Here is a 24,184-nt window from a genome sequence, read left to right as displayed (position 1 = left end):
TTCTGAAATCACCTTCTCTTCTCAGTGTAAGAGAAGATTTGAGGGAAACACTTTGCCTCTTGTGAGAGAAAGTGTCAAAAAGAACTAAATTAATTTTAAACTAAAAAAAAAAAAATTGAAATCTAAACCCATTTATTTGTTCTTCCAGACCTTTATACTGTTGCTATCTTCTTCAAAGGATAGAGTTTACTCAGCTAATTTTTTGTCATGCGCAGTGGTGCTAAGTATAGTCACTCATGTATTACAGTTTTCAGATATTTGTACTTCACTCGCGTATTTCCAGTTTGTGCCATTGTATACTTGTAGTGTAGTGCTGACCTGAATTTAATATCTCTGTGACATTTATATTTTTGTGCCCATTTTTGTGCCTTGTCTGGAAATCCCCTCCTTTACACCAGCATGTTTTGTCTGATTTATTATGCCAACCAGTGGAAAGTTCATCTGATTGTCTCATTTATCGAATTAAGTGAGTCCCTTGGCTGATGATGAAGTCAGGAAACTGTAACACTCTTCATTAAGGAGAGCAGTTACTATTTATGTTGCGATGACAACTCTGCCTCTGCACCCAAGGGAAAGACCATCCCCAAAATCTGCACTCAATAATGGATTTAGGTTTCTATTTATACTCCCTCTCACTCTGTCTTCCTCGCTCCTCTTTTCTCCCTGACTGTCGCTTGGCCAGCTCTCATAATAATTATAGCTGTTGGCCATTATAAAAAGGCTGTTACAGAAATAACCAAGGCCTTGGGCAGTTATTTGAGAGAGTGAGATGCAAAGGTAACTCTAACCGTCTAGTTGTAGCAGGGTACACTCAGGTGTTTCTCAGGAACTGGGCTGCAGAAATCAAATTAAATGTCACTTTCAAGTGGAAAAGTTTTGCAACCTGGTGTGAGTTAAAATTCAACAAGTAAAAACTTATGGAGGGTATTTTAAAGGCTGATTCCAGTATTTATTTTACAACCATTCAGTCTAATTATCTCATGGAAAACAAGTGAGCTTACAGGAGGAGCCTGAGGGTTCAGGCTAAACAATAAAACCACATGGTTAATGGTAGGGAAAGATTGTGGTCATGAAAACAAACTCTTTGGTGAAGGTAAAGCACTCTGGTTAATCTAAGTCTGTCGTCATGGTTACAGTCTCCAGGTTACAGCAGGTTTGCCTCTCATCATGTAGCCCAATCACCAAGCCCTAATTGGATCTAACATGTTCCAGTCTGGTCCAGTCTTTCAGGCTCATACAGCCGATTAACCATTTGCAGCGTCCTCTGCTGGTTTGAATCACTAACTACAGGAGTGCTTGCCAGCCGTGCGTGTGTTTTTTAAATAAAGTTTGTTTTATTTACACATTCACCTAAACATGGCCACCCTAGCAACCACTCTGTGCCCTGCTAAACGTTGTTCGGTAGCTATAACAGAGCTGTTTCCTGCATTTGTTCTTAAACTGACATATACTGTATGGCTGTTAGCAACATTTTAATCGTCTCAAATGTGTAAAATTTCAGGGAAAGCAGCAGACATGGAACAGCTGAACGACTGATTAGCTAGCTAACCAATGCTAGCTAACGTTAGCTTCGTTTTAGGAGAGGGAAACCGGTTTCTAACTTTATGGTTTTAGTATACATTCGCTGGCCACAGATATACTGTTGCCAATCCGATGTACAGTTGTTATTATTCCAATGATTATTGGGGTGTTTCCGTGGTATTTTGCAAAAGGGCGGATTACTACAATTATTGACTAGCTGTCCGAAAATGGATGCCAGGTTTGTTACTTAGTTACATACGGTGCATTGGTTCTAAACGACGAAGAAAGCAGTTTTGTATTATCGGACGCAACGTCGGGGAACTCTAGAATCAAAAAATGGATTACATTTATTCCTGCGATTGTTGTTATATATTACATTATGATTAGCTTTTCTGTTGTTCCTTAACTGAATGAATTTGAGCAGGGAGAGGAAGACTCCGGTGTCCAGCAGCCCTCCACGTCATCCCCAGACAGTGTGGATCCCAGGCTGGCCAGACAGAAAGCTGCACAGTTTCTCAAAAAAGCAGAGACGAACAGGAGGCAGTAAGAAACTAGTTATTCTAAGTCTTCATGAACTTAACCTTTACTGTAGAGATACAGTATCCAACAGCACCACACACATATTAATGTCCCAAACAAAACTGCCATATGAGCTTCAAAAGATGCCATTTACTGCAAGATTACTGCATTGGTTCACATAATATTATAAGTTTGTTTGTTTGGTTTAGTCCCCGTGTTTCATCTGTGTTTGCATATAATTTTTAGTTCCAATTATTTCACACACATCCCTTGTATGAGAAGTAGAAGTATTATTCTCTTATACATGCTCAGCAATAGTAGGGGCAGATTTGATGCTGCTGAGTCACCACTGTAAACAAGACATATAACACTCATGTTATACTATTGTGTAATAATGTAATAATAAGTTGAAAACAGAAAAGTAAAAGCCCATTTCCTTATTTGTACTGTGTCAATGTAAGTAATAACTTAATGACTGTAACACATTAAATCAGTCTTTGAGCTTTGTGAAGAGTAAACATCAGTGTCTCTTCACTGGTCAGTGATGTAATATAACCATTTCACTTTTCTCCTCTTTCTCCTCAGAATTGAAATGTTGGATAAGGAGAGGACACTGGGTATTCAATGCAGAAGGAATGGCTGGACAGATGTGTCTGGATACCTGGAAGAGTTTGAGAAAGTGCTGGAGGAAGAAAGAAATGCTGAAAGTGGGTCTTTCTTTGCATTACAATATCTTAACATTTCCCCTAGAAATTTAAATGTACTAGCGTGGCAGGGCCTCTGAGTCAGTATTATTGCCATGAGGTATAACGTACTCTACTGTAAGAGACTTATATCTAGATTAGATTCTTTGCCTGTGATGGCCCTCTCTGACTGCTTCATGGAAGGTTTGTCATAGCAGTAAACTGATGTTAAAGGGAACATCCACCGTCAACACTTTGATGAAAACTGCTATTCATAATGTTCTTTGCATTTTTTTGTAGGGATGAATCTTCAAAAGCAGCTAGTGAAAATTCATAATGGTGTGAGGAAATTTCAGAGACAGCTAATAGATGTGAAACCAACAGCTGAGTGTAAGTTTTGTATCTATCTTCACAATACCTTTTAAACAATCATGCAATTTTATTCTATTTTTCATTCAACCATGTTGTGAGACAATCAGTACTTTTTTGTCACTATTGATGTCAATATTTTTGCCATTCTGCCATATCAATATAAGATATGCACTGCTCAATAAAAGCATGGTGTTTGTTATAGCATAAGTGTACAAATGAAAATAAGATACGTTTATGTTTATGTATACAATTGTTAATAATGTTTCTGCATTTCTATTTGGATTTCCAGTGATTGAAAGACTGAAGGAAATAATGTCCGAGGTGGAAATCTCAATTAACACCCTAAAAGAGGAACAGCGGTCATGGTAACGGGATATAGAATGATTTGACTTAGTAACAAGAAAAGTATAAACCCTATAAAATGTAATGCACTTTAACACAATAATAAATGGTACATTTAGCTTAACTTAACTTGCTTATTATAAACTGTACATGAAAAGCACAATATCATAAAAATGAGATAAATACATTTAATATAATTCAGTACATATTTAAATCCTGATAAATAAGTAAAAACACCCCAGCAGAGTGTTCCTAGACAAAGCAAACAAAAGTGAGTACAGCCAAGTAGGCAGTCAAGTAATGGCTACTCTTCAGTGTTTGCTTCACACTGGCAATGAATAGTGTAATAAAAATGTTGTGAATAGCTTTCCTTTGCGTTTCCCTGCTCCTCTCAGCTTTGAGGAACTTCTGAAGGAGGAGAGGACATGCAGACAGGAGATCACAGCTTATGAGAAGAAGATTGAAAACTGGAGTCTTGCTGTCAAATCAGACCCCAAACTACCCACAGCTCCTGCTGGAAAGGTCTGTCGACCCTCATCTTCCCACTCTCTGTATTTTATCTGTTGTCTATCATTTATGCAATGAAAAGACAATGAAGTTTCTGCTTGAGTACAGAAGTGTGATAAATAAATATGACAAGATTTGACTGCATTTCGGCTCATAGACAGATATAAAATGTCTCTGCATGCAGGATTGTTCCTGAAATCATAATAAAATGTAGTGACACTTTATATTATACATGTATTCACCAGTAATTAGTCGCTTATTGGCTTGCATATTAGTAGCATATTGGCTGTTTATTATTCATTATAAAGCAGTCATTCATGCCTTATTCTGGTGGTTATAAGGTTTAGGATCAGGTTATTAAGATCATAATTCATGCACAACTTCCTTTCTCATGATCAATAAGCAGTCATTTGGAGGCTGTTTAGTGAAAACACTTATAGTCATGCAGAATAAGACATTAATAAGTGGTTTATGATGACTAATAAAGAGCCAGTATGCTAAAAAAGCATGCTAATAAGCAACTATTTAATGGTGATGATGTGTGCCTTAATATAAAGTGTTATCAAAAGAGAACATGTGTGTGATTCTCAGCCATGCAGCACTTCATCATAGCTTAATCTTTTCCACAAGACCAAACCCCCTGACAGAGACCTCCCTGCGGAAGTCAGAGCAATGGAAGCTTTCCTGCAGAAGACAGGAGGCCTCTGTGGTGGCTGGGACCAGTATGACCACCAAGCCTTTCTTAAAGTAAGACATTATTGTCATTTGGTCTCTTTTAATAAGTTGTGCTGCAATGGAATTTTTTTTGACACCTTTCACTTGCAGGTCATTGCACACAAGCACTGAACACCAATACTTAAACAAACAGCGCTCAATGTTTTGCCTCAGGCAACTTCAGCAGATGCCAAATCAAAGGTTCCTGTCTGACTTACTTTAATCTGTTTGATTTATAGGTCTGGACAAAGCACAGTGGGCAACCTGCTTACAGGAAAGAGGCCAAACTGTACCTTCCCACTAAAACACTGGAGGAGATAGAGCAACATGAGGACTGGCATCGGGAGCTGATGTACCTGCAGGACAGAAAGAGAGAGGTAGAGAACTGTGACAAAACATGTATGAGCTCAGTAGGAAATCTCTTTTGGATAGGTACATGGTAAACACAGCAGTCCTCACAAGCTCATGAGAACTAGCATGTGAAAATGAAGAGGAAGAAAAAGCGCAACATCCTTCCCTACGCTAAAGCTTCTTGACATCACAAGTGAATTGAATCAATTTTTGTCAGAATAATAAAAAAACCCAAACAGATGTTCGTCATTTCTGTATTTATATATATATATAATTTTAATACCTTCAAAATTCAGTTGTTGACTATTTTGTTCTAATTAAATGCATATCTAACTAAAATGTTGGAGGCAGTCAAACCAAATTCCACACCCTGGAAGTGATTTTATTATCATCCCACCTCAAGTCAGAATGGAGGAGTGCTAATAACCATGAACTGTTTACCATCACTGCAGATTTGACAAAGGCCTGTTGTGTAATGCCTTTGATTGGCTCAAAGAACAGCTGCATCATTGTGGGTGGCTGACAAAGTTGCTTTTTCACTAGAGTATTTGAAAAGTGACAAATTTGCACACAAAAAAAACAGTTAAATGGGCAGAGTCATCTTTACTCCACCAGGTTGGAAGTGCAATCAGGGGTCATATGAAGTCGTTTGGAAAGGCCAGGGTTTGGAAAATGCTTTTGTTTGACTGTTATGTTTTCAAAATTAGGAATATACTTAAATTTGAATATACTCCTTGAAAAATGCTTGATTTTCAACAGAATCTGGTGTTCATCGTCACAATCACTTCACAATCAAAATAATGTCAATATTTAAAATGAAACAATTCATTCATTGTAAGTCCTTGGTTGATCCCTTACTAGCATTCGCTAGCATTAAGTGATCATGATCAAAACATATAGTCAAACTTAATCTGAACTGCTAGAAAAATAAACAAAGTGCCAATATACATTGATTACTGTGGGTATAAAGGGATTCTGCAAACTTTATTTTTAGCAATTGCATTCATTTTAATAATATAGATGTGGCGATAAAGGCTTCAAGGATCTGGTAAGTTGTAGGTTAGGTATCTTGAAATAGTTTTAAATGTGCTTGAATTTTACTCTTTAAAAAACTGTATGAACCATGTAAAAAATAGTTTACTATAACCTTTACTATAAATTGATTAGCTTCCAATAGTATGCCTGCAGTGCTTTTAAACTTAATTAGAATCATCTTCATTCTGTATAAACATGGCATAGCCAGGAGATCAGAAAGACCTTTTTTGGAAGCTGTGGTACTGTCTTATAAATACTATGTGGTTTCCATTTTTACCACTTACCATACGTAGGCTATTCAGCGGTGGAAAGCCAACAAGCAACGTGAACGCCAGACCAGGATACAGAGTCAGGAGGAGGCAGAAAGGAGGGAGAAGGAGGCCAAGAGCCAGGCCCGCCAACACAGGTGAGTTAGAAATAGAATAGATTTAAAAACAGAAAGACGAGGCGGAGACACTGAGTCCACGTGTCACGTTTGTTTTAGTGTGCTTTGCCCTCTCCTGTTTTAGGAATGAGGAGGAGAAGAGGGAGGCGGCCCGGCGACTGGAGGAGTGGAGGGAAGAGAAGAGAAGAAACAAGGAGCAGGAAGAGGAGCAGAGAATGGCTGAGGAGAAACAAATGAGAAGACAGGCAAAGGTGCTTCTGTGCATGTATTTGTGTGAGAAGTCATTCAACTGCAGTTTGGCTATTTATCAGCAGACATAGTGCTTCTGTATTGCTGCGTGCTTATCTGTGTGTTTATGAGTGTTTGGTGATTTATTTAGCATGATAATCAATGCACACACAGAGCAAAGGTTGGCATAAATAGGTGTATGGTTGGTGCCCTCAGCGGATATTTACCTTTACCAATCAAAATGATTTCTGTCTATCAGGAAGAGCGTCGCCGCCAGCTCGAAGTGAAGCTTACCATTGAGGAGCAGCTACGACTTAGGAGAGAGGAGGAGGAGGAGCAGGAGAGGAAGAGGAGAGAGGAGGAACAGAGGGAGATGGAGAGGAGGAGAAAGGAGGCAGCAAAGGGCATCAAACGCTTTAATGAAAGGGTACGAATCGTAGAGATCACCGAGAAACACAAGACCAGCATGGCTTTTGTCATGTGGGGTTGTGATGTGTTTCAGGGATGTGATCTGGCATCACCAGACCAATTCCACCACCCATATGTGATAAACAGTCGTGATATCCCTGACACGGACCCGGATGCATGGAAATCTGTCTGAGCCGGGGGGGCTACCAGATGCATCTTCCAAAGCAAATAAGACACGAGCTTGGACATTTGTCTGGTTTCCAGGCTAGGAGATGAGAAGCATACTATGTAAATTACAAAGCTTGTCTCTGTCTTTCTGCAGGATCTTCACAAGTTGGAGGCAAAGCTTCAGGAGAAACAGCTGAGGGAAAAAGAGGAAGAGGACAGACAGAGGAGAATCGCTGCCAAGTTGAAGGAGAAGGTCAGTTGCACAGTGTACTAGTCAGTCGTGTCACAATTCCTCTCAGAATCAAGAACAAGAAGAAAACTGTTTTAATCGCAAAATCTAAAAATCATTAATAAACATGGTTACAATGTTTATTTGTTCTTAATTCAGGTAGACAGTCACGTCAGCAGAGACTCCTCCAGACTTAGTCGTCCCACTAAGGGATGGGAGGAACGAATGAAACACATTGGACCTTCAGGAGCAGGGCCTGTGACACAGATGTTTCACAGGTCTGAATGAACCAGGTTTTTTTTTTGTACCGTCACCGAGTTCTGGTTCTATTAAGTAGTGCTTTGGGTGATAATGTGTGATTGCTTGCTAAATCACTGAAATCCCTGTTGTTCTGTTGCAGAGCTGTTCCCACCTGGAGACAAGGCCTGTGACGAGCAGCTGTGGAGGCCAACTGAGCAGTCCTTAAATACATTCAGTGCAATTTTAGTTAAAATTTACACAATGGTACCTCAACCAGATTGTGCCTTTATTTGAATCTACAGTGTGCTGCTGTAGTTTTGTACAATCCATTAAGTAAATTATTTTACATTTTGCAAAATTCTTATTTTCAATAAAAGCGTGTTATTACAGTTTTGTGTAAATTTCACAACTTCTTGTTGCTGGTGATCTATTTTGGCTCTGATAAAATGGTGGACTGGTAACAGTCGGTGTGTTATTTGATTTTCACAGCTTTCAAGCAATATTTATTGAATATATGTATTCAAAAAATGTCCAAAAGTAATATATAAGAAGATGAGTCTGTGCAATATCTACAGGTTAGAAATCAAATCTCTCCTTACATTGCGCTGCTGTGTGAGCTTTTATTTTGAAAAACAACCGTACCGGAAAAGATTCCTCATAGGTGCGGATGCGAAGATGGCGGAAGAGGAGAGCCAGTTTGAAGAATTTGAGCAAATAGACTTTTTAAGAGATAGACATGTACGATTCTTCCAGAGAACGCTTCAGGTGCTACCTGAGAGATACGCCTCGCTGGAAACAACCAGGTACATTTACTGGAATAAAAAATGTTGCTCTAATTTGTATGCTCTATGGAAGAACTTGACTAGCATCCAAGCTAGCTAGGGTTCAACCGTTTTAAATGGAGGCTAGTGCTACTTAGCCTAGCGTCCTTGCTAATGTCAGTTAGGGTAGTGAAGTTATGACAGACCGACATGTAGTGAGACAGGAAACATAGTACAGCCAGGCACGACGGCCTGTGAAGCTCATTAGTCATTGTTAGTAGTTTTTATTATATGAATAAGATTCATTTGAAAGTGAACTCCATGCGAAATGGACTGTAAAGTTGGTCAGTTTCTTCATTTGCCAACTTAGAAACATCTCTCCAGTTAGACGGAGAACCACAGTATCGGCTAATCAGACTCTTTTGTAAAAAAAAAACAAAAAAAACAAACAAACATCGTTTAGAGTTGTGTTTTATCACCCAGCAATCTCATGTGTGTGTTCACTGCCACACTTTACATTGCCTCTGATTTGTTGCTTAGCTCTAACCATGCATTCGTTCTTGTAACGGTTCTTATATATGTGTGTCTTTACATCCATCAGTATTAAATAGAAGAAATAAGACTGTTCTCTGCCTTCTTTCCAGGTTAACTATCATATTCTTTGCCCTGTCTGGTCTTGACGTGCTGGACGCTTTGGATGTGATTGATAGAAATGTACTGATTGAGTGGATCTACTCACTACAGGTTCTGCCCACAGATGATCGTAAGTCTCATATCTTCTCATTTCTTTACACCTGACTGTAAATAAGCTGAAGTTATTCATAGCCAATAAGAATGACACAAAAAAGGTTAACACAAAGCAGCAAATCAAAAGCAAATAACTCCATCGTGATTAAATTGAATGAAGTAATCACCTCTGACACAGGGATTCAAAAAACTGCTGTCATAATGATCAGCTATGCTAACAACACATCCTCTGCATAAAAACACTTCTTGAGCACCTTATTGAGCAAATGAAGCTGGAATAGCATGCTTGAGTCCATGTCAGCCCAGTTTCCTTGCTGTTAACCCCTGAGTCTAAAGGTAGAGCAGTCAAAGCCTTCTGGGAGCTGTATCAAACAGAGTAATCATTGTTTTGTCTTTGTCATTATGTCCAGGATTTTGGATTTTTCTGACACTTGGCAGGACAGGGATTCTCAGTATTCTTTCAGCTGTTGAGACAGACAGAAGAAAGAAGCAGTCTATAAAAAAATGTTTTGAGGGAGAGAGACTAGTGGTGCAGGGGCCAGCTTAGAAGGGGCAGGACTAATGCTCTTTATTGCTGTAATGGGCACATTTGGTACAGGCATCCAAGGTTTCAAGTGGGGCAGGTGGTGGTGTGTGAACGATCAGATCACGAAAAACATGTAAAGCTTAAATGAGTTTCATATGGAAATGACAAAATTTAAGGTAAATTGGTGTGTGTGTGTGTGTGTGTGTGTGTGAGAGAGAGAGAGAGAGAGAGAGAGTGTGCGTGAGAGAGAGTGTGTGCAAGGGTTTATGGTTTCGTCAGGGTGGCAGACAGAGAGGGAGGTCACCTAGAGGGCTTCAGACAACTTCAGAGTTGTCAGACTTCAAAGTCTATGTGAAATAGTTTTATTCTTCTTGGATTGTGAAACAGATACTGGCCTCCAGGTGTCCTCCTCACCTAACCTGTTCCAACCGTACCTCTGTTCATCTGGGAAAGTTGGACTCTAAATATTTAATGACTTGTTTTTTTCTGTCCCTAACAAGCCACTCTGTGCCATCTGTTTAGATGCCCAGTTAGTTAATTATTCAAGACATCAACAGAAATCACGTTGGGATAGCTGTGCTTGATTGGTCTCATTTTTGCTGCCGCCATATGTTTGGTGTCTGCTTGGTTTCTTGTGATTAGGTGTGAAAATACAGCTTGGGAGGCACTTAAAAATTTCCAAATGCATCATCAGTATGGAAGTACATTTGACGTTTGAAGCTTTTGAGACTTTTTAACAGTTGTTGATGGGCATGTCTTTGCAATCCAACTGAGCGCAGGTGTGTTGAATTAATTAGTATGTGTATGTCAAGTTAATCTATGTAAAATGTGTGTGTGCATCGACGCCACATGCCCCCTGTCCCTGATGATGTTGTAGGCACCATTTTCAAATCAAAGCTAGTTAGCAGACAGTTTTGTTTAAAACATTACCACACTGAAAATAAATGAATGTTGTAGAGCTTCTCTGTTTTTTTAACGAAGGTTAAAAACTCAAGAATACATAATCATAACACTTGCTATCATTTAGTGTAACATGATCATGTATTATAAGACAGTCAAGTTGGTCAGATCACATGACTTTTGACACATGTAAAAAATATTCTGTAGTTAGGTTGTCATATGTTGGAATTGTGTTTGCAGCATGCTGTACACTCCTTGATGTTTGATGCCATTCTCCTCACTGGGTTCTGCTCTATGTGAAGTTTTTTACTATGGCCAGTAGATGGCAGCAGCACACTTTTTTGTGGCGAGTTGAGCATCTTTGCAGAACCTTGCTGAAGGTCAATACAAAGAATGAGACCTTATTTGTGAGAGTGTGCTTTCTTATTTCGGTTTCTCCTGAAGTTAACCATTACACAATGATGAGTATTCATTACATCTGCCTGCCCTCCCCCTGTTATGCCTTCCAGAAACCAACCTGAGTCGTTGTGGGTTTCGAGGATCGTCACATATTGGAATTCCTTACAGCACTAAGGTACTGCCCCTCCTTACCCCAACACTGCTTTTACACCTGATGCCAAATTTGACCAGACATTGTGCCTAGAGATATGTTTTGGGTATTGACTGCTGGGATCCCATGGTTTCTCTATTTTTTTTAGCATTAATCCGTTTAAAAATATTTGATTTTTAAGCCATTTTAATCTCACTGTACTAATCTGTTCTTTCACATCAGGGGGTCTGGGCCATTCCCAGTTTCATTAGCATCATCCCAGCAGCTGTGATATCACCAGTCATTGTAATAGATGTATTTCTCACATTTGGTAATACTTCTCTATCCCCATGAAGACATAGTTTTTAGATGTAACAGCAATGTCAACCCAAGTGATTTCCCCCAGAAGGTCTATTTTAGCTGTCTGTACTTGGCTAAATACTTGATCTATTTGCTTCTGTTATTGCTTTTAAACCGCTTTTTCTTCTCCAGATGTTGGTTTTAATAACTACTAATCTCTTGTTTTTTTGTCTGTCTACTGTGATTGTATGAATAACATCTCATTTTCATATGTTCATTAGGGTCCAGGTGTGCTCCATCCATATGACAGTGGCCATGTAGCCATGACCTACACTGGACTGTGCTCGCTGCTAATACTGGGAGACGACCTGAGCCGGGTTAACAAACAGGCCTGTCTGGCTGGTCTCAGAGCGCTGCAGCTGGAGGATGGCAGGTCAGCACACACACACGCACACACAAATTTGCACTGGCACTCTGACTCAGATCCACCTGAGGTCATGTGAACACTAGCAGTCTTAATGTGGACTGACATTAACTCTCAAATTTTGAATGTAGACATTTGGCTGATTTTGAACTGTTCTTGTAACTCTATGTTTTTATGTCTGTCTGCCTTCTTGCTTCTAGTTTCTACGCTGTGCCAGAAGGAAGTGAAAATGATATACGGTTCATCTACTGCGCAGCCAGTATTTGTTACATGCTGGACGACTGGTCAGGCATGGACATCCAAAAGGCCATAGAGTACATCAGAGGAAGTTTGGTGAGTAGATGTGAAAAACGTAGAATGAGGTGGGGAGAATTTAAAGTTTTTGCTGCACCATTAATGAATGGATACAATGAGACCTGTATTCCTGGCCAACAGGACTGCCCCCTAATGGTACAACCCCTGTTTCTGCACCATTCATTGCAGTGCTTCTCCACTTGAATGGGGAGAATAGACCACCCACCTTCAGTAGTGGCACGCTGCCCAGAAATATTTTATTTCTAATAACTGGAAGGAGGGATTTGAGCAGTGCATCGTGGTCTTAAAGCTGCAGCAGAGGTTTTTCCACCCCACTAGCAGACAAATGACATGTTCCAAGTTTCTGATGTGGCACTTGAGTGATATTTTTGTCCAATTGTTGCCTGATGTTCAACTCAACCCTTACTTTAGCCTCAGTGTTTGTGTTTTCCATCAGATGTGGCTTACTGTACATCAAAGCAGTTCGTGTGAGGTATTGTCTTCACGCTCGTCATGTCAGTCTCTTGTACAGCTCAAGTCCCCCACAGCTGGGAGATAGTCCCGTTCATCTCTAAACTTTCGCTTAAGTTTGACATTAACACATGACCGTTTCGTGACGTAGTTTCTTTATTGAGCTTAGGGTGTGTAAGGCCCTCTCTCACACACAGACACGCACACACACGAGAGAGGGACAGCTCTGTTGATTAGTTAACAAATAACTGTGAATCATGTCTGAAAAGTATATGTGTCCACTGGCCACATGCTGGTGGGTGGATTCTGAAAATGTCTTTGGCAATGCAAGTTGGTTGTTGGTGCATCTAAGTATCTATCATCTAAGCAGAAACCAGATGATATGTGGCTTTGTGTGGAAAAGCCCAGGAACACTAGACAAGTTTACCAGCTGCACTGACGTTTCACTTACATTTGGGTGGCGGCAGGTATCCGTTTACCAATCTTATTGTTATGATCTGATCAGACCAGACACACAAGCAGACAAGGACTCAACCTTGTTAGGTTTTCCCAAGTGGCAGCCATCTGTTTTTGAACTTGTGTGTCCTCCTTTTGATAGGCAATCTTTTTTTAGAAAGTTGATTCGTAGTTGTCAAAGAAAAAACAGGTGTAGACTATAATGAAAAAACACATCTGGGACCGTTACCACTTCTTGCAAAAGATTTTTGGAGTTAGAGGTACAAGCTGATGCTCAAACTTTGAGAAAGCAGTTCCAAAAGGTTGCAAATGTGGATAACTAAAGCCTGAATAATAATAAGAGATTGAACAGTAATAGGAAGTTCAGCTAAACAATGGCAAATGAAAAATTAAGTTAGATCTGTGTTATTTTTAATCACCTTACCAATATCTGTAAAGAAGTGGTTTCTCTGCTCATCCTCAGGACCCAGAGCTCTGCTGTGCTGTTTCTCAGTGGTCTTCTTTCCTTCATGAGATTATGCAATTTGTAACTGCTGAAATGCGATTGCAACACAGCAAAATACAAGAAAGAAAGTAAGATTTGAAAGAAATACAACAAGCTAGCAAGCTGATGATGCATTTACTTGTAGGAACAAATGGGAAGCCTCGAGACTCATTTTGACAATGACACGTCTCATTTGAGCAATTCTGTAGTTTACGAAGCCAGTTAAAACATCTGGGAAGGTCTATTGGTGTAGGTGTTAAAATGTGTATATTTATATATATATATATATATTTTTTAAATATAGGTTCAGTATTAATAAATGCATTGAATAAATGTCTGCAGTTCAGCCTCTTCTGACACTAATCTCTTTCATTAGCCTTTCTTGCCAGATAAAATATAGTTTGCTAATTGAATGGCTTTTTTCTTTGTGCTCTGCACAGTCATACGACAATGGGTTTGGCCAGGGAGCTGGGCGAGAGTCACATGGTGAGTACGATCATCTTCTAACTGTTTATACTTTGATTTTGGAAATGTGACTTTGAAAGCTGAACATACATCAGGTGGTGTGGCAGGTCAGGGGAGAGGAGTGAAACTGTGCCCACAGCCCACAATTAAAAGCCTGGTTCATGAACAACACTTTGAATTTCAAGCCAAAAGGTTCATATGAGATCAGAACGTTTGTGGGTGCGTTGGCTGTGTCATGGTAGAGGGCATGAAAGTGGCTGATGGGAGTAACTGGTTTAAAGGATTAGCCAATAAAATCTCTGCAGATACATTGTCCTCATTAATGCCTCCCCCACTCAAATTAAACCTTATTATTGTGACACAAAAGCCTTCCTCCTACGCACATACATACACACACACACACACACACACACACACACACACACATATTTTAAGCACTGCTTGGAACACATCCATAGTCACATTTTTGGCAGGAAGCGTATCTGTTAATGGACTGAATGCATAAATGGAATCTGTAGAATTAAAAACTGCTTGAAGGGACAGATCCTTGTGCCTCCTGGTAATTTCCTTCCTTGCGATAAACTTCTATGATTACAGGCTTCATTGAGACTCGGCTCTCTTCTGCAAGCCAGCCAACTCTTTGTCTGGGGGCTGATTACACATCACTAGAGATATACAGTAGATGCCCATTACCCATCCACCCCTGAAGTGTGTGTTTGTTCAGCGCAGAGACCTCCCACACAGTGTGCAAAGACTCGTACACTGTTTTTGTAGATAATTGTGTTTGAGCCACCGTGTTCAACATGGTGTCACAGATGCTGAGTGCCAGGGAAAGAAATTCAGTTTCTCAGTATGTACATATTCAGTGTTCTGCTTTTATCTCACTGCGTTCTCTATATTTCCAGCATTTTCTGCTTCTTTAGGCTGCGTCATCTTGTTTTCTGAAGACACAGACTTTTTTGCAATTTAAATGTACAAAAAAATTCCCAGTTGTTAATTTCCATGGATAATGTACTGTGGCCCATAAGGAAAAATAGTGATGTTTAGGTGTGAAGAATTTCATCTTCATAGAAAAGGGTGCCAAAAAGCAGCTTTTTTTTTTATTTAAAATGTATTTTAATTGTTATAAAGCATATGCCTGTCCCCAACCTGCTGTAGGAGTAAGTGGTTTTGGATTTCCCACAGCTGTTTGATCCAGATTTATATTTATCCCCTCTGATCTTCCCGTGCCTCCAGCAGATAGCAGGCTAGACATGGTTGATTGGAGGCGAGTGTAACACGTTGGCAGATTTACACCCATGACCCACACACTTCACCCCACCTTGTCTTTGTTTCTCTCCCTCACACACAAGCACAGATAAGCAGCCAGGCCAAGTGGTAACGTTTAGGGATGATTTAAATGCTCGGTGACAATGAAAACAGTTGACAGTTGGGTTGTAGAAGGTGATGGATAGCTGCTACTTGTGGCTGTACTGATAACAGCCTGTCATCAATCTACGAACACACTCATGTTTGTATAATTCTAGCGGTAAAGACGCTTTGCCATCAGTCCCTGTCTAAAGCATCTTTATTCCACTCAGAAGTCTCTAATTATTGTTTAGGAAAGTATTAAAATTCTGCCATTCTCCTCATCAGCATGCATTTCTGTATATTCACAGGAAATATACAGTCGCTTCACGTTGCGATAACACCCAAGGAAAGGTTTAAAGTAGCAGCATGCTAATCAAATATTTGGCAGTGAAAGGGCCCACACGCAGACAAACCCTCTGTTTTTACTGCAGTGCCCTGTAGTCATCTAGTTGTCAGTCATGAAAACATGCCGAGGCTTTTCAATTTTAATGCATTGTCAGAAATCAGTACTCTCATTTGATTAAATGGATTTGTATTACAAATTGCCCATACCACCATATGGATGTGTCATGCACCTGCTTGCCTGTGTGTCCAGGTGGCTGGACGTACTGCGCCATAGCCTCTCTGTGTCTGATGGGTCGACTGGAGGAGGCGCTGAGTCAGCGGGAGCTGGACAGGATCCGACGCTGGTGTATCATGAGGCAGCAGACCGGCTTCCATGGGCGCCCCAACAAACCTGTAGACACATGCTACTCCTTTTGGGTGGGAGCTACGCTCGAGGTACAGACTGGTGTAACAGACACAAATTCGCAGATACACTCCTGCCTGCATTAACATGTTTAGTGCATTAAAGTATTTTGCCTCAGATTTCCAGCACTTTTGCAGCATTTTCACATGGGTGAGAGATGAGTCGGCATGCACTAAATAACATGGAGCATTTTTTATTTTATTAAATTTTTTTCAAATAGCACTGTATATGCTCGCACTGCGTAAACAACTGGCTTAACTTCTCAAACCCACATACATGAACAACCCAAAAAAACTGTGAGTAAACCTTTCAGCATGTGGGTCAGAACTCTGCCAGAGGTACATACATGCACACACTGTGCAGAAAAGTCTGAGCTAAACTGCAAACAGCTATGAGTAAGCCAGGGATGCACACACACTCTATCTCTCTCTCTCTCTCTCTCTCTCACACACACACACACACATGCACGCACGCACACATAAGCAAATACAATGCAGGAAAAGTGTGAATTTCTGGGCCAAAACTGTGCCAGAGGGACAAATGTGCATACTCATACAAAATATTTGTATATGGCAAAAGTGCAGTATGGCAAACAGTGAGACTTGATGTTCTCTCCACTAGTATCTGAATACCTGTATAGAAAATATCACGTGTTTATCATTGATTGCAGTCACCGACCTTTGTAAAATTGAATGCAATAATATCTCGCTTGAGAAACACAACATGCTCAGTGTCTTTGCAATTGAAAATATATTCTAAACTGTAAGAAGAACCATTTCAAAATAATGAACAACTCTCTGATTTATATGAAGTATATATGTTTCGTTTTAATGTCTGCTCCCAACTGTCATGCTAAAATTTTTCCCCCATCACCCCCCCTTTCCCCTCACCCTCTTCTTTCACTTTCTCTCCCGTCCCAGCTGTTAGACGTGTTCCAGTATACGAATTTTGACAAGAACAGGAGCTTCATCTTGTCCACGCAGGATCGGTTGGTGGGGGGATTCGCCAAGTGGCCGGACAGCCATCCAGGTAAATGAGTTGGCTTGCAGAGGTGGCTATTACAGGCCCATCAGGCAGTAGACGCTCAGGGGTATCAGACAGAGTGCAAATAAAAAGAGACTAGTGGAAAGCCAATTACAGAATACTGCCATGGTTGTTTATATGGGTCTTGTGTCTGTGTTGCTATTTGTTGTATCTGTAGGGGGATTTCTGTCAAGGTGAGAGTGACACAAATCCTGTGTACCTTTATACTGCTGTAAAGGCCACAAGAGTGGAGTGGAGTTGAATGGCATGATTAATGTCCATGCGGTGGAAACATACAAAACACAGACTACATAGAGGTTTCAGGCCAATATATTGTTGCAGTTGATTTTTCCATAGCTTCAAAGATCTCAAGGACAAAAAGGTGGTAGAACTAAGCAGTTTCAGTTTTTCCTCTTCCTCTCTTTGGGCTGAACAGTTTCTACCCTGCCCTCCACAGGTGCAGGGAGGTCAGGGTGGAGTTGTGGTTGGCAGTTTTCAATTGAGATCAGTGGAAAAGCTCTTGTAACCCGAAACTTCAGTGGTGTGTTCTTGCTCGCCCTTGTAATGTGTAATTGATGAGGCGATTGTTCGTAGACAGCCCGAGGACACGGGAGATCGAGCTGCTCACATTACAGGAACAACGCAGGGAAGACATGTTGGAAGAAATAATGAAGCAAAACAGATGCTCCGCTGACAAAGCTTTGTAAATATTGCTGGACAAAAGTGAGTTTTAGGAAATGAAGGGACTGTTTTTGTTTCGCTAAACAGCACAGCACCGAGCTCTTTGCTTGGTGAAAATGTACCGAACAACCAAAACAACATGGAGGAAAGCCTAATCCTTACTGTGTCTGAGCATCTCTGCCTGTATAACCATGACAGCAGACAGTCTATCGTTGTCAAAATGCATAGGTCGGATCTCATGATCAGTGGAATGGTCCAACAATGGTGAATTTTGTGTGATCATGAGCAACAAAGCCATCCCTTAATGATGCACGTTTGAGGGAATGCTTTGAGGGCGCTTATAGTGATGAACCCACAGAGAATAATAACCTGAATCGGCAGCTCCTCCCTGCTTTATGAAGTTTTATATGGAGTTTCAGTTCATTGTTGCTGTGTACATATTTACTGTTTGGTTCGCTCTCACCGCTCTCGTGCAGTCGTTTTTGATCGCAGCAGGCAGCTGTTTTCAGCAAAAACGCTCTAAAAACTCAATGTGCATGACCTGCTCACACCAAACAGCAGACTGACAAAGTCTAGCTGGGACTAGCGGGTGGACACAGTGGAGGGTTGAGCAGCTAAAGACCCAGATATTTACCTCAGAAGCTGGTAGAGACCAAAACCAGAGGTAACAGTGAGTGAATATTGGACTTCCGGCAGGTGGACAGAAACTCCAACTTAATGACAATGTTGCTCCGTAACTGCTGAATGTGTAAATAAGCAAATGTTTGCAAACAAGCTCACCACATCAACCTGAAAGGTGATGATGTGTCTCTCTGTATAATGCAGTGCTGTGCTCATCACTTTTCCGCTAACCCCAAGTGGCTAAAAAAATCAGGTGTTGCAAGTTTAAAGAAAACCATCCAGGTACTGACGGCTTGATTTCACCGCAGAGTTTAGAAAAATCCATCGGATCCATGATCTGAAGTCCAGCGGATCCGATGGCCACAAGAGGGCGCACGAGCCCATTACTGTTTATCTTACACCCCCTCCAGTGGAACGATTGCCTCTGTTAATCCTAGATTGAGTTCAGCATGTGGTTTAAGTAATTCTTATCAAAATCAAAAGATAAATGGCCGATGCTCTGAAGTGCTGCTGGGTGATAACTCAATATTATCATTAAGCAACTATCAGTGGAATGATATTGTGGTCTTACTTTGTTAATGTTCTGCAAAGCTCTGTTGTTCAAATGAATTATTCTGAACTAGCCAGAGTCCAAAACATAAATTTGATTGTTTCATCTGTCACTTTGTGTACAACTGCCATATATATCACAATTTGTGATCTAAATCTTGAAAAATATTTTATTAATCAAATCTCACCTAAAACCTTGGCCTGATCCAGACATGTCTTCTGTACAACCTTGAATGTGAGTCCTGATGAATCCTGATTCATGCAGCTAATGGTGCTTTGATTGATTTTGATGTCTGTGTCCAGTGATCTGTCATTTCATTATAATTCAATTACTGCTCCATTTACTGGCCTGCGCAGCTTTTACTCCGGTCCCAGGGGACACAAAGGTCATGGGGCCAACTTGTACATTATTAATATCATCTTAAAGGAGCAGTACAGCATAAACAATTCTTCTGCATAACAATGTTTTTCAAGGGAAATTAGGTTATAGTTTTATCGATTCACTAATGGAGAGCGAGGTGACAAACACCATCATCGTCTTATCTATGATCGGCTTTACAGGCCTGTCACACCCAGGTGCTTCTGCTGTGATGCATGTTAACCATCTCTCACTTTCCTCCCCTTGTCTTCCCCTGTACCCCATTCCCTCCTTTTCCTGCCCACCAGACCCTCTCCATGCCTACTTAGGGCTGTGTGGTCTGTCTCTGATCGGAGAACCCAGTCTGAGGAAGGTCCACCCAGCTCTTAACATCACCCAGAGAGCCTTTCAACACCTCCAGCAGCTGCAGCAGACATGGAGGGTCAACACTGGCAGCTGCAGCAGACAGCACTGACAGCATGATGATCCACAGCTCTGGCTCTGAACAGGTTCAGTAACAGTAGTCAGTCAAAGGCAACTGGACTTTTGCTGTGTGTCTTGAAGACGTTTGGCCCCTCACTTGAGAGGCCTCATCATTTCAGGAATCAGGAAGGTTTTTTTTGGGCTCCAGTTACACACAAGTAACTTAGCGGAGCTCATTTTAAGTCCATTTAAAGTGACTTTTCTGTTAAGCAATATATGCCACACTTCTTTTTTGCTGCCTTTTTATTCGTAGACTGTAGTAAATAACAATGTGCATTGTGGTTTGTGGGAGTAAATTATGTGCCAGAAAGTCAATTTTTGAGTCTTTGGAGACTTGAACAAATTCCTCAATGCCTCAATTTTACAAACTTTTTCGATAATGATGTTTTGGAAGCTTCCTGCTCCTCAGCCTCATCATAGTCAACAACACAATCTGCTGTAAACCTCCTAGCCAAGGATGAACACTACTGACTCACTTCACATGGACGTAAGAGGCATCCTCAAAGTAAGCGTGATTCAAAATCTGAGACGGGGACCCCGAGGAGGGGACGTCTAAACTGTGTCTTGGTTCAGGAGTGACTGGCGGCTTCACTCTTTGAGTTTGCTGGTCTAGTTTTAGGTGAATCGACTAGCTATGTGTTTGCTATCGCCGAATAATGTCTCATATATTTAGAAATATAACAAATAAGTTCCTCATTTTTGTTCACAAACCAGTACGGCCCCTGTGGTGAGTTTGAGGGGAAATTTGGAAACTGTTGAGACAAATCCATATCTTTCCTTTAGATTAGCATCCATACATTTTCAGACAACAAAGGGCACTGTCCTCCCTGTACAGAGTTTTTTTTGCCTCTCTCCCCTCCTAACATCTCCATCCTTACCTCTTGAAAGCCTTGAGCTCTCCGATCTCAAAGGTGATACCAGCCTGGCAGGTGAATCTCCTTCAGTTTCACCACTGCAGGCTTTGTTCACAGATTTAAATGATAATCGAACTGCTGGGGTGGAATTCGTGGAAATGTCAGCTAAGAGCCAACAACCACCCCAAGGGCCAAATCTATGACTTATCTATCCCAGACAGAAGATTTAAAAAATGAGGTCCACTACAGGCGTCATCATTTCAGATCACAGAAAATGTAATTTGGTTTCTAATTTTTCTTGAGGCTAACAGAAAAATAGATTGGGCCTCTTAAGGGAATGCGGTAAGAGGGGGAACATCCCTTCTTTCCTGCAAGGTAGAAGCTGTCAGTTTTATCAGCGCGTCCCCTGACTCGCAAACCCTGAAGTGATCCGAGCTACCCTCCTTCACCAGCTTCCATAATCCCTGCAAGGCACCGGCCAGCCAGAAATCAATAGGAAAAGATGAGACAGTGGTATCATAACTTGGGGAAATGTATTCTTTTGAGCCTCACTGGGAATTTGACTTGTTATTTTCAGAGCATAAAAGGACGCAGGGCAAAAACAAAGAACAATGCACGCAAGCAGAATGCGCCAGCAAGAGTCGGCTTACACAAAATAACTGCTCTGCAGCGTGCTGGACACTTGCCCTTGAGTCGTAAAATGTTGACTTCCACTAAGACTTGAGCCAGGTTCGCACCTCTGGACTCTCTGAAGCACGACCCACTGTCTGCACAGGTGCTTGTAGCGACGTTCCAGCCTTCTCGCCTTTTAGCTGAGCTACAAATTGGAAATAGTACTAAGATACAAACATGGTGACACATAGGCACTGAGATTCTCAGCAGATCTCAGGCTGTTCTTGCCTTCTCATCACATGAATGCTCTAATTCCCAGCAAGCAACATTTCCCCCTACAGAAGCCACACCCTTTCATTATAAGACTGCTGCCACAGCAGACACCTGCTCCCCGAGACGACGAGTGACCAGCAGACAATATCACAGCAGGTCAGAAACACGGTGACACGTTACCTGCAGGAGTCTACTGTGTGTAGCATCAATTCTGACTACATCTAAAAATAATACGGCCTCTGTGGTTTCCCTTCCACCACCTAAAATGAAGCTGTTCTTGGCCTCGTCTTCCTTCCCGCCAGGTTGCCCCCGTTTTCTGACGTAGAAAACAGAGCAGGCAGACAGAGGGAAGGAGAGAAGAGGGGCGGAGAGGTGAATAAATAAATAATCTGACCCATCCATTATTAAACGTAAACTGTCAGAGGCTGGAATCTCCTCTCTGAACCCCAACCAAACCCTCAGTGTTATACAGCCTTGTTTTGGTGCAAAAAAAAATTCTTTTTGGCCAACTGCATCACTTATATACATGTTTTATGTTACCATTTTGCCTAAGACAATAGGCTTTGCTACACTTACTGATCTTGCCGATTTCTGCCATTTTTTATTTTTTTTTATAATTTCACCTTTGGAAAAGTTCAGATATGACTTAATTGCAGCTGCTGAATGGAGCCTCAGACACACAAATCATGTGAAATTACATCTCAACAGAATTAGCTTTTGAAGTAGTCAACATGTAGTATTTCTGGTATCTGTCGTTTTTGCTACTTAGTTATGAAATGTTCTAAATCTGAAGTAAATCTTGAGTCGCCCTGAGTGAAAAATGCACAGAAAGAAAGACCACGTCCTCCACGCATCCTCTGAAGAGACTTTTACTGCTTACACAACTCCCAGCGGCCGGGTCCTGTCCTTAGCCTATGTAGGCTGAGTCATATAGCAAGACCAGGCGTTCAAACTTGATGCTGAAATGTGCCTCACCTAGCATTGCTCTGGGTCACTGCTCTCTGAATGCTCCTGAAATGTACAGCGTTGGGCTTAGCTTGGCTGTTTCTATCAAGAAAGGCACTGAGCAGAAGTGTTCTCCGGAGCGGGGGGAGGAAAGGTGTATGCTCTTTGTAAACATTCAGGAAGTGTAACACCTACTCTGTAAACAGTTTTTCCTCCTCCTGTCTTTGTAGAGTTCACTTATCCAATCAGACATCAGCTTGACTGGTAGAAGTCATTTTTACCAGAATCTGGCTTTGTCCCATCCTGCGATCATATATTTCCAGACGGAGGGAAGAGTTTATGGAGACAGAACTCGTAAATGCTTACTCGACTTTAAACGGGATGAAAGATTGGATGGATGGATCTGCCACTTACTGCAGATGAAGGCTGCATCTCTGCAGTCGTTATATCGCATCTCCCTTTTTTTCGCTACGTCACGCTGTCGAAGCTCTCGGTCCCACAGCATGAAAACGGGGGACCATGGATTTGCGCTTTTAACATGGCTGCAGCGAAAGCTGTGTTGGTTCCAGTGATGTTAAAAGGACTGTGAAAGTCTTAATGAGATGCAGCCAAAATGCCACAAATGGTCGCAAACCTTTGCTCTATCATCAACTAATACTGTATACATAATGTAATAATAAATAATGTAACAATAAATGTAATGGAATTTATTTTTTCTATGCTTTGTAGAAATATTGAGTGTAGATAAATATGTAAATGTCTATAAATATGTGACTTCTATTGTGCAAGTGCTCAAGATGAAAAATGTTTACAGCTACATCAGAGAGACAGTGAGGCGAATTGGATATGCAAATGTTGCTATGTGATGTATTATAGTACTTGAGCTTTGAAGTTGAGGGCAGTCATGTTGATTCTAGCTTGGCGGTGCATACTGTATTTATGGTGAATAAAAACACGTACTAACTTTCACAGTTGTTCTGTTTTTGGTGTGTTTGTGTGTGACTTAGATGTTTTGCAAGCTCTCTCTTGAGCAGACCTCAACTCAAAGGTGTTTTCTCCTCTCGGGAGCAGCAGAAAAGTTAGTTTGTGATATCTTGTGCAAAGTAAAAGAGCAAAATGTCCATTAGTTTTTGCTGAATCTTGTTTTAAATGTCCTAATGTGGCCCTACGAGGAAAGGTCATTGAGTCACCAAAAACATTAAGATTTATCACCAAGCGATGAAAATCCACAGTAAATTTAGAAACTTAGACCGGTTGTTTCCTTGAAGCCTCGTCCGTGGCCTGATGGGGTCACCAGATCATTTAAGAAATCCCCCAAATCGAAAACAAAATCTTAATCCAGATCTGCACCACAAGAAAAGAAAAGACAATCACTTGTTCTTCGAAATCTATCATGTTTTATTTTTTTTATTTTTTTGTTTTTTTTTTTAAATACAACCATTGGTCTGTTCACATCTTGCATCCAAAGGTACAGTGACCTTGCATAACGGAAAGAAGAAAGATAAAATATCTTCATTCCTCTGGTGACCCATAAGATCTGGATCAATGTTTGGCCCCGTTTCTGGTCCTTTTAGAATCATTCTTAAATTCCAGCCCTGGGCTTTTGCGCTCAGATAATATGTAGAAGT

General features: G+C 40.9%; 2 protein-coding genes across 3 annotated transcripts; both read left to right on the top strand.

The window, feature by feature from the left end:
* Window positions 1-1,356: 1,356 nt before the first annotated feature.
* Window positions 1,357-8,091, top strand: LOC121607019 (coiled-coil domain-containing protein 112). Of its 2 annotated transcripts, XM_041937669.1 has the most exons (14): window positions 1,357-1,401; window positions 1,943-2,064; window positions 2,626-2,747; window positions 3,024-3,113; window positions 3,385-3,460; window positions 3,833-3,959; window positions 4,575-4,691; window positions 4,898-5,035; window positions 6,338-6,450; window positions 6,554-6,680; window positions 6,917-7,084; window positions 7,388-7,486; window positions 7,622-7,740; window positions 7,863-8,091. In XM_041937669.1, the coding sequence occupies exons 1-14, from the start codon at window positions 1,357-1,359 to the stop codon at window positions 7,891-7,893; spliced, it is 1,494 nt and encodes a 497-aa protein (XP_041793603.1). In that variant the 3' UTR covers window positions 7,894-8,091. The 2 variants fall into 2 exon arrangements, with proteins under 2 accessions (XP_041793603.1, XP_041793604.1); XM_041937670.1 differs by having other exon boundaries at window positions 1,368-2,064; window positions 7,626-7,740.
* A 285-nt stretch (window positions 8,092-8,376) lies between these two features.
* On the top strand, window positions 8,377-23,518 carry pggt1b (protein geranylgeranyltransferase type I, beta subunit). The gene is made up of 9 exons (XM_041936817.1): window positions 8,377-8,505; window positions 9,108-9,226; window positions 11,146-11,210; window positions 11,747-11,898; window positions 12,090-12,222; window positions 14,035-14,080; window positions 16,005-16,189; window positions 17,078-17,186; window positions 19,698-23,518. Exons 1-9 carry the CDS (start codon window positions 8,378-8,380, stop codon window positions 19,862-19,864), a joined length of 1,104 nt encoding a protein of 367 aa, XP_041792751.1. The 5' UTR covers window position 8,377; the 3' UTR covers window positions 19,865-23,518.
* The last annotated feature ends 666 nt before the right edge of the window (window positions 23,519-24,184 follow it).

This window comes from Chelmon rostratus, chromosome 5, assembly GCF_017976325.1.
Source record: "Chelmon rostratus isolate fCheRos1 chromosome 5, fCheRos1.pri, whole genome shotgun sequence".
Taxonomy (NCBI): Eukaryota; Metazoa; Chordata; class Actinopteri; order Chaetodontiformes; family Chaetodontidae; genus Chelmon; species Chelmon rostratus.
The sequence above is the reverse complement of the archived record's forward strand: the minus strand, read 5'-3'. Positions and strand labels throughout refer to the sequence as shown.